The sequence below is a fragment of the Patiria miniata genome, unplaced genomic scaffold, assembly GCF_015706575.1.
Source record: "Patiria miniata isolate m_02_andy unplaced genomic scaffold, ASM1570657v1 HiC_scaffold_22, whole genome shotgun sequence".
In the NCBI taxonomy this organism is placed as follows: Eukaryota; Metazoa; Echinodermata; class Asteroidea; order Valvatida; family Asterinidae; genus Patiria; species Patiria miniata.
In genome coordinates, this window is record NW_024037061.1 from 8,068,247 (window position 1) to 8,087,629 (window position 19,383).

The following is a 19,383-nucleotide window of genomic DNA, read 5'->3' on the forward strand; positions in this document are numbered from 1 at the left end:
GTCAAGTCAAGAACAAATCCATCACAAGTCAAATCACAAGTCAATATCAAATATGGTCCCAAGTATGGGGGGGGAGGGGTTATCAAGGAATGCCTTTGACTCTTGGGGTGCTATGGTCCAAGTGTTACAATATTTGACTCATGTGTCGTGGTACGTGGGTTGGAACTGTGACAGGGAACATGGTGCTTGTGCCCTTGGGCAAGACACTTAACTGCAATTGCCTCTCTCCACTCAGAAGTACAAATGGGTACCTGTGAAGGTAGAGACCAGGATGCGCTGATCTCGAGCTGCTGCAGAAAATGGTCTCATTCCTGATGAACAGGGATAATAATTGTAACGCACTTTGAAACCTTAGGTATAGAGCACTATATAAGCACCCCATTGTTAATTGAAAAGCTGAAAGATTTTTTTTTATAATGAAGCTGAATACTGCTATTTATGCTTTACCCGGCAAACAGTAACCTATGCAGTCATTTTGCAATGCATATTTTTGGCTGAATCTCACATGGAATTCCCACTCTTTCTCCAGTCGATATGAGAGGCCCCCAGCGGGCTATGACGGCCTCCTTGTCAAGGGCCAGCCGTCAGCGACATCCCCACGGCAGGAGGGGGTAGCAGGTGGAGGGGGTTCCATTACCCAGGGCACACCCATCAACAGAGGGGGACGGGAGATGGCAGGGTCTATCATGAGGGGGACACCGATGCAATCCCAGTCCCATGAACCCTCCGGATCTAAAGGTATGCATCTGGTGCGAGAATGGGGTGACAAATAATTTTTAGTGTAAAGAATTGTTGGTTCTTAGATAATCTGTGTTTATGGTTTAGGGACGTTTTAGACAGTGCACAATGTGAACTGTCAAGAAATTGTTCTGACCCATTCATTTTTAACCTTAACGTAACAAATATATTCAAGATATTTGCACATGTCCTTTTTGTATCATTACTGCCTCAAAAGCTTCCCATCATTTTGATGTATCACAAAGCTTTCCCATAATTTTTTTTTTTGTGAATGTAGTGATAAAAGGTGATAATTGTGATAAAAGCTGCAGTTGAGGTAAAATTGATAGTACCATTGAGTTATCGCTCCATGACTGTACCATCGGTAAACTAAATGGTTGTAGGCAATTCAGTTTTTTTCCAACACAACAAAGCCGGAGAGCAAATGATATTAAATTTCCCCCTTAAATCTATATGTGGGTCACAGAAGGGTTTATTGGCATGACTAGGAGCCTCGAGGGCTTGTAGACTTATGAGCAGGAGATGACCATTTTGACATTGCCCATTTGACCCTTGTAGTCAGACCTGTACCTTTTGCCGAGGATAATGGCATTGTGGGGGAGTTTCTAGACAGTTGTGAAAAATGCCCAAGTGTGTATGGTTTGATGACTAGTAAAGTGCCAAAGTGTATGAATTGAAGAAAACGTGTACAAAACCTTTGGAGAAAAAAGCTCTTCTTTAATGTGACGTAACATAATGCCTGATTACATCATCACAATGAAAATGTTCAGCATACACCTTCAGGTGGTGGCCCTAGTGTGTGCCAAGTCTGAAGTCGATCGGATTTATGAAAGTGCCAAAGTGTATGGGTGGAAGGAGAGGAGTCTGAAGGAAGGGAGGGGGAAGGAAAAAAGAAAATGTTAACAAAAACAAGAGCTGTTTGGGTGTATGCACTCTGAAAGAGCGAATAATTTCCCAGGATATATTTTCCCTGACCCTTTCTGCCTTCTCTAGATTCCAGAGTTAACCATGAGAGTCAACGAACCACTCCCAGCGGTTACGAAGCGGGCACATCGAGAAGTACCCCGGTCTCCTATGAAGGGGACCGGCCACGGGTCACCCAGGCAACCTCCCGTCACGATCAACTCATGCATCGCAGTATATATGAAAACGCATTGGCTAGAGGGTCACCGGTGTATGTGGATACCAGTGGAACTGTACGAGGTATGCGTGACTGACACTTGTCACAAGTTATCATCTATTTTTGTTAAAGTTCAACAAAAAATTTGACTGGAGTGCGGTTTGAACGTGTTACACGTACCTCTGATTGCTGTGCGGTACTCTACCACCTGAGCTATCCAGCCCTATGTTGGTGGTTCCTCATTTTGTCAATGTCTTTGTTCAAGGGGCACTATTCAGAAGCCATTAACACATATATGCCATGTAGCCAGGGATCACGCCTGCAAACATGGGAAGTAACAAACAAGGATCTTTCAGAGAGGATGCAGCTTTTTTGTTACAGTTTACTGTCTACATGCAGATTTTTTAATAGTCGCATTAAATATCCAGATGAAGTTGTAGACAAGATTATCCACAGTGAGCCCATTGTATTAGACATTAGTCTCAGAATGGTTGACAACTTTCCCAGAATCTTTACACCGTTAGGTTATCATCACTGTTTACAAATTGATAACATCATTGTGGGAAGATTCAAGGGAAGTTGTTCAGAAATCTGGCTATTAACAGATCAATTTGTCTACACATATCCCAGATATTTATATCATTCCTCAAAACCCTCCTATGCAAACATGCATTTTCAATGCACGCACAATGAAAAACCTGTAACTTTGTTGAAATTGTTTTAAACAAGGCTCCATTTTTTTTAGGAGATAAAATGATTTCAGGGGAAGACATTTTTGCTATTTTGGGGGTTTCATATTATTTCAAGTGACATCATTTAACAATCACAACTTCACTGAGATATCCATTGTACAGATCAATAATGAGTGGGATTTAGAGAAATATGAAAGTTGAAAATTTGTAAATTAACTGAAACTCTTTTAACTGAAACTCTTGCAGCAACCAACCCATTTGAGCGTCCCATGCCCCACATGGATCCGTCAGCATTGTACCTGGCACACCAACAGCAACGGGATTACATGAATCTGATGGCCAGATCAAGTCAGCCAGACACAACGTCCTTCAACAGCTCCAAGGAAACACTAGCCGGTATGTCAGGAGAATACTCAACCACTCCATATTGGTCACACTAATTAACCCTTCTGGTCTTTTGCACTTCAAGTTTTGCTTGAACTCTTTTGCCCACGGAGTTAGTTTCGAGTTAGTAAGGGTGACGTCTAAACATGCTAATCCCTCGTGCCTTTGTACACACACAAAGTCCGTGAAGTCTGTGGAGGAGGACCGTGTGTTGATCATAAATTGTTGTACAATTTACGCTCAAGTGCACAACTCAGAGTACTGAAACATATGAGGTTTCGGCAAGAAATATCGTACAGATACTGTTGTAATGACTCTTGTGAATCAGTATTTTTGGCGTTTAGCTGTACGTCAGAAGTTGGCTGGAAAATTTTGCCTTTTGCAAAAATCGAAGTTTACGGCAAAAAATAATCCCGGCGCCAAGTGTTAGGCTCAGGGCAAGCAGGCAGATTCTGTCATGCTTCACTGCTCTTCACAGTGCAATGTTTTTGGCAGTGCTGTTTGACACTCACATCCATCCTGAAATGATAATGTCTATATTCCAATTTAGCATGCATATCTTTTACTATGCAGGTGATTTTGCAACAGCAAAACAGATGAGCATGCGGACCTCCACAATTGCAGGTACTTGCATACTTGAATTTGTATTTATAACGAAAAAGTAGTTCAGCATTTTGGGGGCAAAGGGACCAGTGCCTGGATTGATTGGTTGTTCAAAGGTTACGGGTTCCAATCCTGTTTGTAATACTCAAATTGAATTCATAGAACGCCTGTAAGCATGACCATAGCCAGCTCTTTAACCAAAACCTTCATGCACAGAAATCAATGAAGCAGATATGGTCTTTGATGAAAGCAACAAGTTATGACTATTTTAATTAAAAAAATCACAAAATTCAGCTGTCCTCTATTGAGCATTTACCATTCTACGAACTGATGAATACCCTTTAAATACAATGAAACGTGGACGTCTTCTGACCTCCATGAGTGAACGAAAACTTGCAAAGGAAAACAGACAAAAATGGCAATCAGTATTTCAGAAAAAAAAAGAGTTGTCTTGTTCCTTTTATTCAAAACACAAAATCTGACAGTAAAGAGTATGTTGCAGTCTCGACTCAAATGATTAAAATCTCATTTGTATTTGAATGCTTGTGTGTAATCTGTAATTCTCACTCAGCTCAATAGCTTCCAATGGCATTCCATGGACATTTATAAAAAAATAAGTTCTTTTAAAAAGTAAAACATGCATAACCTCTGAAAGCATGGATCAATTTCAGTAATCTTTTCTTGTGCAGATGAGTGGAAGAACATGCTCTTTTAAGACACACTTCAATGGTGCCCCAAATTTGATTGCTTTTTAAGTAAAAACAAACTTTGATCCAGGTCATTTTCTTTTTGACTCACCCTACACAGTGGACTAGATCTAGCCCATTGGTTATTAGCGTTGCAGGGTAATCCTATTTTACACTTCTAGAGTAAAATGAGACTAAGCAAGTCTCTTTCACAAGTTACAGTCAGTCAGTGCACAAAGGACTGTAGGCTTGCACCTTTTGGACCATCAAAAATTCTAATGAATGCAAAATGCTTTTTCTGTGTGTACTCTTGCTGTTGTCATTTTATACGTGTCTGTGTGTGTTTCAGTTCACTGTAAGTTCGGTCATCAATCTGAACCAAACTTAAAAGGCGGTCTGTGGAGAGAAGGCCGACGTCCAAAAAATCCTTTCCAATATAGATATTTACGAGGTCTCTGGAGATCTCAGCTCAGTATTACTAATGACTCTAACATGTGGGCCTTTCCACACTAAAGGGGTTCAATAGTGTGACGTGGGATTGGGAAATAAAGCAGGATAATAATATCAAGTTGTTTGTCCTATTTTCCACTTCTACATTCCCAGCCCATTGTTGAGGATTGTGCTTTTAAAGAATTTAAGACTTTCTTGACAAGATATTTATGCTCACAGTGCTACGTACGTAAAAAGGACAGAAAGTTTGCCAGGGGAATGGCGCAAGTTTTACTATGGGTAATCTTTCTGTGTGTAATCTTGTTGTCATTTTATACAATTTTTTAGGGGACTATGCAACAGCCAAACAGATGAGCCAACAGCAACAGCAACAGCAGCAACAACAACAACAGCAGCAGCAGCAGCAGCAGTTGCCGCATCAACTGGTAGGCCAGCCAATCACTCCACAGATGGCACAGCAGATCAGCCAATCAGTGGCCCAGCGTGGTAGCCAGTACCCACCAACCACCACCAAGGATTCCAGACTGTCTCCTAGACGAGAGTCGCCCATGTCTAAGAACTTTCCTCCAGGACAGCAACATGTCTTAGATCCACAGATCCAGCAACAGATGCTGCAACAATATGCACAGGTAGGCATCGGGGGAATCTTTTCCTAAAGACTTCAGTTCTAGAGCTGCGCTGAACCAAATTGTTCCAACGAGTTAGATTCATTACAGGAACAGTTCAACATTTGAAAAAGATAGAAACGACTGTATCCAAAGATCAACTTTCACTGTATTTTTGCAACAACTCTCAGAGTCTAGAATTCCTATTTGACATTGAAATCTGTTTGAATCAAGAAGAGTTACTCCTAATACATTTCGGTTCAGCAGGATTCTGGAATGCTGGTCTGAAACATTGGTAATTCTGCTTAATTCTAGGAACTTCCCAGATTTTTTTATAATCCTGCACTGTGCAGTAAACTGTTTGGCACATGTTCTATACATGCACGTCAACTTTCAAGTCTCGAAGACATTAATTAGTGGCAGGGCTATACCTCCGACATCCTACTGCGAAGTTCCTGACCGATTTGGAAGCATCTTGGATAGTGAGGGTTAACACATATTCTTTATTAAGTTTGGTAGATTAGTGGTGGAGATGTTTTTTTCTGCCACAATTGGGTTTCAGGTGCTTATATTCTTGTCAGACTGTGCTGACCAAAAATGCCAGCTACGTAAACCTTTGGTAGCAAACATCCTGTAGATGATAATTCTGCATTTGAGTGTTGTTTTTCTTTTTAAACACATACATGTAAATGTAATTCAGTCCACTTGACTTAATTTAGTTTTTAATATGAACTGGTTTGTGATTGATTTGAGATTTGGATTTCCTTTTCTGTCCCTACAGAGTGGACAGATTGTCTACCTGCCCTATTTCCCCCCGGGTCATTCCCACATACTAGCTCATCAGCACTACCCAGGGGGTATCCCCTCCCCCCACCACCCCCACCCCTCCATCAGTCCCCACACCACGCAGGCACACCCGTCATCCCAACACCCTGCCCACAGCGACCGACGCACAACCTCTCCAATGCAGCAGCAGCAGCAGCAGCAGCAGAGAGAAGTCACGTCACCGGCTGAACACTACGCCCAGCAGCAAGCCGTGAATTTATCCCACAGATGGCCTGCGCCTCCAAGTGTGGGTGCCGTGCGCTTCAAGCTCCCACCCAGGGGGTCCAGCCCGGGTGCCCATCCGGGCTCGGGGGTGCACCCTGTCACCCATCCGGGTTCCTTCCCATCAACGTGCTCCCATCCTGCCACCGCTGCTCATAGCATCACCACAGTCCACCCGGCCTACTCCGCCCATCTCCCCGGTGCCCATATGGTGGGTAGCAGCCACCCAGGAGCCCATCACATGAGAGGTACAATGGGCGGGAGCATCATGACGGGGACACCCATCAGGCCTCCACCCAGTATCACCTCGGGAACGCCCAATCCAGAGCTGAGGGAGGAAACGCCAAGAAGTCGAGCAGAAAGCACTTCAGGTATGTAGGCTTCTTAGTGCATTCGTGAATACAAATGCAAAGGAACCCAATATAGTATTTATCTTATTATTTACTTGTTTGGTTTAAAAGGGCACCAATACAATAATACAATAATTAAAAATGAATGAGTTACAATGGTTATCACGAAATATTCGGTGAAAAAACAAGAAATGCTATGAGTTTTTAAAAAATAATTTTCCAGACTTTTATAGCAGTTCGTTAATTTGATGAAATTTAAAGTAAACATAATTGAAATCATGGTGATTTCATTTTCATTTCATTTCATCAAAATTTATTTCCAATTCCATCAATCAATAGGAATACAATGTATATAAATAAATAGAAGAGGAGGATTTGGAGGCACAGCCAAAAACGCACAGCTTGTGTTAGGGAGTGCCCATACAATTACAAACACTGCAGTACAGACTAAATTGACAAAGCACAAGAAGTACATATTAAATACACAAAACGAATACACACACGATTCCAGTGGTTGATCCAGCTGTCAAAAAGAAAAGAAAATATTTAATAAGGATGGATATGATAGTAGAAATTAAAATTAAAAAAATCACTTTTGAAGAAGGTAAAACGTAAGATTACGTTGAAAACTGAATAAGCTGCGACTATTCCTGAGACTTGCAGACAAATCACAATCCATTCCGGTGAAGTGTCCCAGAGTGCCTTATACTGTGTTTAAAGGCAGATGTCCCGAACTTGGAGATGTAGGGAAGATGACCTAGTATTATAGCTGTGTATATTATGATTAGGTTGCACCTAGCCCAGGTTGGACGACGTCTTCATTGCATTACGACTGACGTCCAGGGTTAAGTTGTATCACCGTAGCGAAACAATTATAACACATTTTTTTCTTCATATTTTTACCTGATGGAGGAAGCTGAAATTTTGTTAACATATTTCTTGTGTCCAGAATTGTGCAAATTAAGCCGCAAATTTAGACAAAGATGGAAATTTTGATGAGAAACAGACGAGGTTGACGGAGCGAAATTAAAAGGTGTGTCACAGGTGATGCCCTCTGACATCCAAACAAAACATGTTTTTAATATCCTTGCTACATTGGGCACAGACCCTACTCAACTGGTTCATTTGTATAAATGATGCGTCTACTGTTCATGGTGCCATTTATCATATGCAGAGAGTTACGCTTTCCTTTATTAAACTTGACAGGATCTGGTGGTAGCAAGTCTCCTGGTGCAGCTAGTGGTTCGGAAGCTTTTCGCACACTTGTCCATGTAGCTGCCTCAGCTGAAACACTTGGAACAGCACAGGAAAAAGGTGACCCAACTATAGAATGTACACTTCCATGTAGCAAGGATATTAAAAACATGTCTTGTTTGGGCTTTTGAACCAGTGTATCAATTGAATTATATAAATTGAATGTTTGTCTTTGATTTCAGAAGCAAGAAGACAGCAACAAGCCATTCATGAGAGTAGAGAGCGTGATGCCAGCTCCTCTAGCGAATCCCACAGCTATCCACGACGACCATACTCAACTGGTTCCAGCCACTCGGGTCCAAGCCAAGAGCGGTGGATCTCTACGTCATCTGATAACCAGATGGCCCATCGGGAAGCTGCCCCGTCTGGAAGCAGTCGCTTGACGCCCAAGGGACGGGAATCAGAGAGTAAAGAGAGGAAGGAGGAGGTCAGACACAAGGAGCAACAGCAGAGAAACCACAATATGGAACGAGAAGCCTCAGCCATTTTTGCTGCTCTCTTTGAGAAGGACAAGCAGTCATCCCGGGTCTCAACTGAAGAGGACTCGGAGAGCTCCAGCCGCCCACTGACGGCGGCCAGTCTGATTGATGTGATCATCACACGCTCCATCAACCAACCCATGTTGGACAATCATGACCAAGGGACTGACTCGGACAGCGGTGATGGGTTGTCTGTTGGACCGAGCGTGGCTTCCTCCAAAGAGAAGTCCAGCAAGAATGTGTCCGACTCAGACTCGCTGCAGCCGGAGAATGGAGACAGTAATGCTGTACCCTCATCGTCAACAGAGCGTTCTCCAAGTTCAGGAAAGGATCCGAAGCAACAAGAGAAGGAGGCATCTGGAGAACAGCAGGAAAGGCCTCAGGAAAGCCTGGTCCCGGTGACTTCACCATCCCCACTACCCATTACCCTGGCTGAACATATAGACACTATCATCTCCATGGACTACAATAAATCTGACCAGGTGAGTCAGGCATCTACATCAGCAGCCACTTCTGCCACCGGAAGCTCATCCTTGAAGCGAGATCGTGTAAAGCCATCAGGTGTGGATACCACAGAAAGCCGGGAACAGGGACCATCCTCTAGCTCTCCTCGTGCTAGATACAGGACACCAGATAGTGAAGTCGGATCAACCAATGATGCAGCAAGGAGAAGCAGCCCAGTTGCCTCATCCCTGCAGAGTATCCATGGTGCTCGCAGCAGCAGCAGCAGTAGTGACTCCAGAATGAGGAATTCGGGATTGATGTCTTACGGTGGGCCTGCGGAACCGAGTGTCAATAGCTCCAAAGAAGGTAGTCCAAGAAGCAGGGCTGCCTCCACAGCTTCTGATATATCAAGTGCTTCTGCATCCCCAGCCAGTGCCAGACCGGACAGCTACTCAAACAGGGTTTCCTCCCAGTGGGGTTCACGTAAGGACCAAGAAGCGACATCTGCTGGTAGGGTCTCAAGGAGCTCATCGGAACAGAGTCGAGAGGCTTCACCAGTCAGTGTCAGTGATATGACTCCATCTGCTGTGTCTTGGCAGAGGAAGTATCAACAGGAAGGTAATGGAGCCGACAGCAGTGAGAATGCTACCAGAGGATCCCAGCCACGATTCAGGGTCCACAGCTCTCAGTCAACCTCCCCACACCAGCCAGAAAGCTGGGGAATGGCTGATTCCAACCGGCCACCATCTCGAGGTAGACGCAGGGACTCACCAAAGACCATTGTGGAGCCTGGATCAAGCTCCTCTTCTGTGCTGGATGCAGCCTCAAGCAGCGAAGACAGATCTCGTTTTACTCCTGGTCCTGCAGAGAGTGGAGTCAGCGATAGCCAACGGCAGCTCAGCAGCAGCCAATCAGGCCTCAAGTCCAGATCAGAAGCTGAGAGCTCTCGCAGCAACAACCCAGCTCCCCAGAGCACCTCTCATGAGTACAACTCAGATAGTCCTCTGCAACCTGCTGATAGTATGTCCCAAATGAGACAGTCTCTGATGGGTACAGGCCAATCAGTGGTGAATAGATCTCCAAAGAATGGACAACCAAGCATGCTTCCAAGCAGCAGTCAAGGTAGACAGCCTCAGAGGAAGGACACTGGCTTGTTCCGGTTTGATCTCCAGAAGTCCATCGACCGTATGATTGAATCTCAAGTGAGGATGGAGACACCATCCAGGATGGACCAGCAGGTCAGAATGGATGATTATGTGACGCGGCTTGTGGAGGCTGAGATGTCTAGCTCTCGGTCTTCTCCACAGCGCTGCGATAGCAGAGAGAGCACCAGCACGGCCGAGTCTGGTGCCCTGGAGGTGGATGAAAGCCGACTGTCTGATGTCTCAGACTTGGACAATCACGAGGCAGAATCAGTCCAGCAACCAAATGTCTCACAGCAGCGTCCTAGAGGTTCAAGCCCGAGACTGCCTTCCCGAGATAACAGGGAGGGGGAAGCAGCTCCAAGTTCAACACCTGTTGATGGTGCTGCAAGGCTGAGTGTGGGCTCTTCAAGTGGAATTGGTAGTAACAGGGCATCAGGTGTTATCTCTCCAAATATAGCCGCACAGCCTCAGCTCGATCCCTCTAACCAACCAAGCCAATCAGTACCCACTTCCTCACCATCCCCTGTCTCTCACCAGGTTTTCCCAACCTTGGGCACCGGGCAGACAGGGAACCAGTTTGCATATTCAGCCTTATCGTTCAGATCAGCGGCAGGAGTAGCCCCTGCTGCCTCCTCCTCTACAACAAGCTCCGCCCAGAACCATCTAGCCAACGTTCATCTCAGGATCCCCTCCCCCCACCTTGGACCCGCTAGGGGGCCATCACCAGTCCCTGGTCCAGGAATAGCTGGTGTTCGTGAGAGGGAACCAGCACCTTTGCTGTCCTCTCAGTACGAGACCCTATCAGATAGTGATTAACCTAGATAAGTAGGAGATTACAAATAGTGTTGTTTGTTAAGTTGTAGTCGTTATTATTGATTATTGGAATCAACGACTTGGTAATTAATATTGATCTCCAAAGCTTACGGAGAACCTAAGACTGAAGTATGTTTATTTTATGGTTTTTATTGTCAACTTTCTTACTGATATGCACATCTTTGTGATAAAAGATGGACTGACTTTTTTAAACCATGCAAAAGATACTCTCTACAGAAGTACATGTACCATTCGTGGTGAGATGTCTTTTTACAGACACATGGTTACAGGTTATTTGCAGAAAAAAAATCTTTATTTGATCAGATTTAATATGCCGCTAAACAAGTTTGCCCTGTTTTATTGCAGATTTACCATATTTGTAATAACCATCGCTGTACAAGAATGCGTTTCTTTGGGCTAAAAACAAAACGACTAAACAAAACCATGATTCAAATTAAGAATCTAGCTTTATTTTGATCTTGAAAATGAAAATATGATGCCAGTGTTTCGTGAAAAATTCTGTTAACCTTTGATTGTTACCCTTTCCTTGAGGAAAAAAAATGTCCAAGACATTTTGTTATTCATTTGTAATTTTGTTTTAGTTTTACTGTAGAAAAAAACTGTTAAAACAGTCAAACATGGTTTTTTTTAGACTTTTAGTTGTGTGTTAAAAGATTAGGAAAAAATTTGTCATTTTGATGAAAAGTGAATGTGGCTGCTTTTTAGTATTATGATAAGTTTGGTTGTTTTAAAAATAGCTTTTGATGGCAAGAATGCTCTGAAATGTCGGCTTGATATTCCAGAGCCATTGTATCACAAACCCTCCAGAATCCATCAAATTCTGACGCTTCTGTTTGATTGTTTTTGATGGTTTCAGGACGTTACAGCCAATTACTTTGCAAGAGCATCATTCAATGAATTTTGGGTCCAAAGTGTGATATTTTTTTGTTGTTCCTGTTACCTTGGTACTTTGTCATTTGCCATTCAAGTATCATGAATGACTTCAAACAATAAATTTATTTATTGGGTAGGTAGTTTGCTATTCATAACCACTCTTGGAGGATGACTGCATGAAGAAGTGCATCAGAATTATAAAATCACAGATGTTACATGTAACAGGGACAGGAAAAAAAGTGGACCCCAAATTTATAGAATAACCCAATAACATAACGTGGGCATTGATGACGAGAGTTGGATTTTTGGGGACTTCCTTGTCGAAAATCATCCCTGTTCTCGCAAAAATTGCCTGGGTTTAGGGTTAACTATTTGCTTTTGACGTTTAGCAAATTTCCCTCTGTAACTGGTTGGTTCTAAGTCCTCCCAAGTCAGTCGTAAGACGTCTCAAGTCACAAGCTCTTCATATGAAGAGGAGCAGACATAACATTTTCTGTTGCTTGCAATTTGCTGGTGATTTGAATTGTGATTGACTTTACAACTCTGGTTTTGAATTGGCCTAACATTAGCTGGTCACGTACACAAAAGAAAAGTTTAAAAAATCATGACAGCAAATTTTGTGTTCGCACCCCCTGCCAAAAAAAGACGTTTGGCTGTTGTGAGAGAAGTGCGTTATCTTATTACAGTGTCAATATGAGTGGAACTTTAGGCTGAAATCTGTAGGTTTAGAAAGCAAAAGTCGGTCCACTAACGAGAAGGGTCACTGAACGCAGTTTCTGATAGAAACGTGTTTGGTATGAAGGATGTACATAAAGTTGTACTGTTGTTTTGCAGCGCTCAAGTCTGCCTGTTCATATTAACTGGCGCTGCAATTTCTCTGAAACTTCAGTGTTAATGATAAGTGTGATGCATGACTGTATGAGTCTCATTGTTACACAGTCATAGATGCACTCCGTCACTCACAAAGCACTTGTGTTATGAGTAAGCCACTAAGAAGTCGAATATCAGCAAGTTTCAGGACCATTTTAGTCCACTAGTGATTTATTTGTGACTTAATCCTAACACCGCAAAAAAAGAAAGTCCATGCTCATGGGGGGGGGGGTCATAATTTTGAACCTGATCGTCTTTATAATGAAGTCATTTATGTAGACCTTTGGAAAATTTTGCTAGCTACATTTTGATACCCCATTGCGACCAAAGACTGTGAATCATCAAAGATTGATAATGGTTTATGAAAAATGATGCAGTTTGAAAAGTTGCAAAGTTAAAGATTACGCGAGGAGAAATTGCTAAGCGCAAACACACATGCCCATAATTGACCCCTATCGAATGCACACTGCCCGAACAAAGCGCGGGTAATTCAATTTCGCGTGCTCCCATGCATACAAGCACTGTGCGATCGATATTTTCTGCCGTTCATTTTGGGCAGTGTTACATTGTCACGCAGCAATTTTCACTTGCGCACTCTTTAAATTTGCAACTTTTCAAACTGTGTCATTTTTCATAATCTGTTGTCAATGTTGGACGATTTACCTTCTTTGGTAGCAAAGGGGATATCAAAATGTAGCTAACTTTCCCCAAAGGTCTATATAGATGACGTTAACACAAAACGATCAGATTCCAAAATTATGACTCCTCCAATGAGTATCGACTTTCTTTTTTGCGGTGTTTACATATGTAGGAAAGAGTTCCATACCTGGACATCACTTGACACCCTGTGCACAAACCCTATGAGACTGGTCTGAACAATTCCAAGTGTTTTCTTAATACTTCAGTATTCGCCCTGCTAAATTTGACTTTTTAGGACACGTTATCGCTTTCTGATGGCTGATAGGTTACTGCAGGGAAACATTAGTGATGTCCATGTATGGAATTCTTTCCCATCTGCACACACATACATGTACCAACGTGAAAATGCTTTTAGTCAAACACTGGTTGAAAAGTCATCACAAAAACTTCTCCGTCCTGCTTCCTGAAATTGGACCATTGTTTTGCAGTGCAAGCAGCACTACTGGTCGGTCCTACTAAAATGTGTCAACAAGCGTCAACGGTCGTCAACCCGTTATTAGGTTATTCTATACGTGAAGCTAGCCATACAACGCATGCATGAAGTGTACGGTGCCAATCCAAACAAGATGGCGGCCAACACTAACTCGACAAACTCGTCGTACGTTTCGCGTTGAAAAAACAACTTGTGAAATAATGTTAACTTTAATTTATATGCTGAAGGTGTTCTTTGTTGCTATTTCTACCATATAAAGCTGTTTTGATGTTCCAAAACTTATACCAAATTTGTTGACAATGGGTTGACGACCGTTGACGCTTGTGGACGCCAATTGACAAATGGTTGACGTTTAGGACACATTTCAGTAGGACCCTACTTGTTAATTTTCACTGTATAATTTATCAAAACAGAGAACGGAAGGGTGTTTTTTTTTTTTTTTATATACATGGTTTATGTTGAGCAGTGAGCTTTTTATTAGTGAATACGCACTCAACTCGTTGCTTCTATGGTTTTTATACTTTCAAAGAAAGTTTCGAGTGCTGTCTCGCCTAAATATTACTGCAAGTTACTAACAGCGTAAAGTTTCTAATGTTTTCTTAAAAGGTACAAATTTGTGTGATTGTAAGATACCTATACAAAAAAAAACAAGTATTGATGTTAAACTACAAAAAGTTTGTGATATTTTTGTCAACCAAAGTTTTACCACCTCTGAAGTGTTTTGTTTTCTTGTAATTTGGAACTTGTCACTTTGTTTTTGTTGAGATTTTTTTGGGCGGGAAAATTGAGGTGGAAAAACTAATGTACAGATTTTCTGTTGGTGAAGATATTCATTAAAAACGATGACTGTTGACTGAATATTGCTGGATCAGTGTTATTATTCTTGCACATCAATCACATTTTTGCTTAAAATTGAATTACTGTAGTAATTTCTGTGCTTTGGTTGTACAATATGCTTATGATTTTGTTATTTTGACTTAGTCAGAATAATAAAATCTACATGTAAACTTGACCCCCCCCCCAACAAAAAAATAATTGAAAATGTTTATAGCCACACCAAAACTGTCGTACAAGACCAAATGCACTAGTGACTGAGTAATGCCAGTCCACATGTGATTTACAACAGACCTCTGTCCAAAATATAAGATAAGAAACGAAATTTTTCAGAGTTTTATAATTGAACTGTTTTAATAATTCAACAATTAACTCATAAGCAATTCACAAATTTAAGGAACGCTTTTACTTTCCCTAGATTCAGTTTTTTTAATAGTTTGAGAGGGCGCTGTAACCAGTCAAAAAATGTTAGGTATAGTGCCCGATCAGGCACTATACTCGCGCGATGTCTTGACGCATGTCTAGTTCACGATGACGCAAATTTCATGCACTAGCCTATATTAGTGAACCCCACGCAGGGGCGTAAATCCCAGGGGGGGGGGTAGTGGGTATATTCCCCCCCCCCCTCCCCTTTTTGACTAGGGGGATGAGCTATTGAATCATTCCCCCCCCCCCCCCCCCCCCCCACTTTTTCGTGGTGAGAAAAAAAATTGAAGATTTCGAGGTATTTTTCAAAGGGGGTCAGACAAGTCGACCGTTAGACAACTCGACTCGAGACAAGTCGACCGTTGAGACAACTCGACCGCTGAGACAAGTCGACCGTATGTGCGATAAATGGAAAGACAAGTCGACCGCTGAGACAAGTCGACCGCCGAGACAAGTCGACCGCCGAGACAAGTCGACCGCTGAAACAAGTCGACTCGCATGTTTTTGAGGTAGTACCGGGGATTTTGACGGGGGGATTTTGACGATCGCCGTTTGGCTGATCGCCGTTTGGGAGTTATGATACATGAGGGTTTTTTTGGTCGGGCCGGGTTGATATACGGTTGGGGTTGCCGCTGGGCGAGATGATAGGTTTAGCTGCATTAGTTTAGGAAAATGATGGCCCTATTCTATTCAAACTTGCCTTTTGTTGCATAAACAAATATAGCCCAGTGGGATTGTCCGTGCACATCGTTCTTTTTTTTCCGGGCCTGTGTGCGCACTTATCCCGCGCCCGGTCAACGTGGCCGTACCGTGCACGGTACCGGTACGCGGCATCTTTCTTGCCGGGCCTGCGCGCCCACTTGCCGGTCAACTTGTCCGTACCGTGCACGGTGACATCGTTTTTGCCGGGCCTGTGCGCGCACTTGTCGCCGGTCAACGTAGCCGTAACGTGCACAGTGGGTGACATCGTTTTTGCCGGGCATGTGCGCCCACTTGCCGCCGCCGCCGCGCCGGTCGACGTGGCCGTGCCGTGCACGGTGTGACGTCGGTTTGATGCGCTGGTACGGTGCGCGCATACAGTTCGGGATTCGGTACCGCATTAGACCGACCATTGCGTTATTATTATTTCATTATTTGTATACACAAAATATATTTTGACCCAAACTTTGCATTAACACTTAATTATTTTTCTATTTACAGATGATCCAGTGGCTCGCCAATGAACCATTTGTGTTGCTTGAGACGATTCATGAGGTGATCCATATAAAGTGCCGTCCGCGATGAATCGATGTCACTTCAGGATTGACAAGTTCACATGCATGACGAAATTAAAAACCCTTAGCTATCAGGTCATAAAGTTATAATCTAAACGCCTTCAAGAACACAGAGATATGAAGACATGTGTTTTAGATCCATCAAGCACTCAGTTAGCAGTCTTAAATAGTTTTCTAAAAACAAATCCCTGTACATCATAACTCATATTTTGTTTATTTGGATAAGAATTTAATAAGAATTCAAAATTTAATAATCGAGATGTTTAGAGATTTGTACACATATGTTTTAGACCAGCACTCGGCAGTCTCAAACAGTTTTCTAAAATCAAATCCTTACCTCGTATACAGTTTATTTGGATAAGAAGTTTATAAAAATGAATTTTGAGTCCTGGCGTTTCCTCAAAAATAGAAAAAAATATTTAGGTAGACATTGTGACACACAAACTAACTTCTTTTATAATGGAAATTAATCAAAAATATATGTTTGTTATGCACAGGTTTTTCAAATGAAACGCAGTGCAAATGTGATAATTGTCTCTCCTCAAGTATAATACAGAAGCGTGTACATGTACGTGCATTGATATCACAGCTGGTCGTTATTAATTGATCAGCATTTTTTGGCTTTCTGAAACGTTAGGTTCATCATTCTATTATGTCGCCCTGTCACCGAAGTATTCGGTACAGTACAATGTAATAGCTCCGTGGCTGACGACCAGTTGACAGGTGTCAACTACTGCCTGCACGCTGATTGGTCTTCGTTGATACAAAGCGGCGTATTACGGTTGCCGACTTCTGAACCTTGCGCTCTCGTCTGTGGAGAACACCGGACCGCCGGCCCATTGGAAGGGGATTTGAATAGTCCGGGCGCGTTGAGCCAGTGTCGTGATCATAATTAAAACTTCTCTTTGGAAATAAAGAGACTGGCCAAAAACTGCATGGACTAAAATGCCACTAGACATGTATCCGCATCTCTTTGTGAGTGTACATGGTTGATAAAAATCAGTCCAATTGCGCAATTGGCCAATTAGTCTGGTGAGGGTTTGGAAACATCCAGGAACTCTTTAAATTATTCCACAATGTATCATTTTAAAGAGAGCAAATTATTACTGTTTTTCTAAAACCTGGTAAAAAGGGCAAAAATGTAATACATGATTCGACTGGTAAGCTATACTCTATATTCTGTCTCTTTTGACTCATTATTGGTAACTGCTGACTGTACGCAAAAGACGTACATGACTTTGTATACGGCCTGATTGGTAAAAAAATAAACCTGTCGGTTTTTATCACCATAGGTGTTTATGTCACCATCAGCCCAGGGATAATCACCAATGTCCATTAATGAATTTTTCTGAGGAACACGATTTGTGCAACTTCCCTCTATCCTTAAAGAGAATGTACATTACAACATTTGCTTTTGCTGCAATTTTCAGAAATAAATGGATTTGGAGGATTGGTATGAATTATAGCAAATTTTGTTAAACTTACTTGTTTCACGTTTTGGGCTTGTATATGCTTGAAAAACCAATAAACCAATCATGTTCTTGTAGTCCGGCTCCCTGAACGGAGAAATGTAAAGACTTTGGGGAATTGTAAGGTCAAAGAATCAATCTAGCAGGCTTGTACCCCTTCACAAGTGTGCAATAAATTGCAAAGCAAGTGCGGAATAAACAAGTGAAAAAGTATGAAAACTACATGTATCTGACACCCCTTTGTAGTTAATTTTATTCAAAGTGAACTTCTTTAAACATTTGAATTCCATGCTTTTCCTTGTGGAAACCAACTTTTGCTGTTTGGCTTAGGCCAAAAAAAAAAGTCTCCGGTTTCTGGTATGCGCGCGCGTCGCCATAGCCATGCGCGTCGGCAAAATGAAAAAGTTTTTTTTTTCAATGAAAGATGATGTCTCAAAACCGTCAAACTCACTGGTTTGACTGGAATCCTGCTGCTGCACAATTTTAACGTGTTTTTAGATGGGGTTATGGTCGAGAATAAGCTTTATGTGGCCTCTCTGGACTCCCATATATTTGCACTAAGTTTAGTCGGGCACCATTTGCAGTCATCAGCCGACATTTGAAGCAAAAAAATCAGGTAAAAAAAAAAAAGCCGCGTCGCCGCACCACTTTTTGGGCAAGCTCCATACCAGAAACCGGAGACTTTTTTTTTTGGCCTTAGACCTAGGTACCCAATAAAGGAAAATAATAAGGGACACTCGCAGCTTCCCCTAGCAAGCATTTGCAATTGTGCCTAACGTACGTGCATAACAGAGGTTCAAACAACGTCCCAAATCACAATGACAGCGGCGACGCTTGCGAGCCGTGTGATGTTTTGCGGTTGATTGGCAGTGCAGGTGTCCAAGATGTCAATCAAACGACGAGCTCACTGACAGTCGGCAAAATTGAACATCACAGGTACGAAATTCCCCTATAAAACCAAGGCATTCCATTAGTCGTCGTCATTCGTTCGAAGACACCACTTATATCGTTACAATGCCTGTTCGCACCCGAAAGTTGAAGCCGACTTCCAAGTCCTCGGCGCAGTACCCCTGTATTAGATGTGGGGAGGAAGTCTCCTCCAAGCAGCACGCTTTTCAGTGCGACGGTTGCCACCATTGGCAACACCGGCGTTGTTGCCCAGGTTAGTTTCCCCCTGTATAAAAACATTTTGTTACCGCATAATTTTATATTGAAAATCCAGAGTGCTCCAGGTTATTTTTCTCTCGCATGTTCATGATTGAGTCAAAGACAAATTTCAATTGAACAAGTTGTGAGGACTGACAGGATAGATAACTAAACTAGCTGCCTCTTTGTGATTTATTTTTTTTTCCGCCATAACATTTCAACTTTTGGAGTTGTAGATTGGAACGATTTCCGTTTTCGATGTTCATCTAATGTCGCAGTGGTGTTTTCCACCCCCCCCCCCACCAAAAAGAAAAAAGAAAAAAAAGAACTCGGATATAACAAAGTTTCTATGTATCTGAAAGCTTAGGCTTATATTCTATGTCATGTACTTGAGCCTTGGCTAGGTATTAATCTATTCCTACAGTTTTGTACCTATATGCATGCTCCACGATATAAGTTAATTTTTGAAAAATGTGAGGAAGCAATAATTTTTTAATGATGTAATAATGGTCATTTTAATCACTTTCC

General features: G+C 42.3%; 1 protein-coding gene across 1 annotated transcript in view; it reads left to right on the top strand.

The window, feature by feature from the left end:
* Positions 1-13,395, top strand: part of LOC119730247 (nuclear receptor corepressor 1-like) — a 36,257-nt gene extending 22,862 nt beyond the window's left edge. Inside the window, exons 8-15 of the mRNA XM_038203056.1 lie at positions 530-738; positions 1,732-1,941; positions 2,797-2,946; positions 3,508-3,558; positions 5,001-5,302; positions 6,060-6,696; positions 7,882-7,989; positions 8,112-13,395. Of these exons, the coding sequence (XP_038058984.1) occupies positions 530-738; positions 1,732-1,941; positions 2,797-2,946; positions 3,508-3,558; positions 5,001-5,302; positions 6,060-6,696; positions 7,882-7,989; positions 8,112-10,813 (4,369 nt within the window). The 3' untranslated portion in view covers positions 10,814-13,395. The remainder of the gene's footprint in view (positions 1-529; positions 739-1,731; positions 1,942-2,796; positions 2,947-3,507; positions 3,559-5,000; positions 5,303-6,059; positions 6,697-7,881; positions 7,990-8,111) is intronic.
* Positions 13,396-19,383: the final 5,988 nt, after the last annotated feature.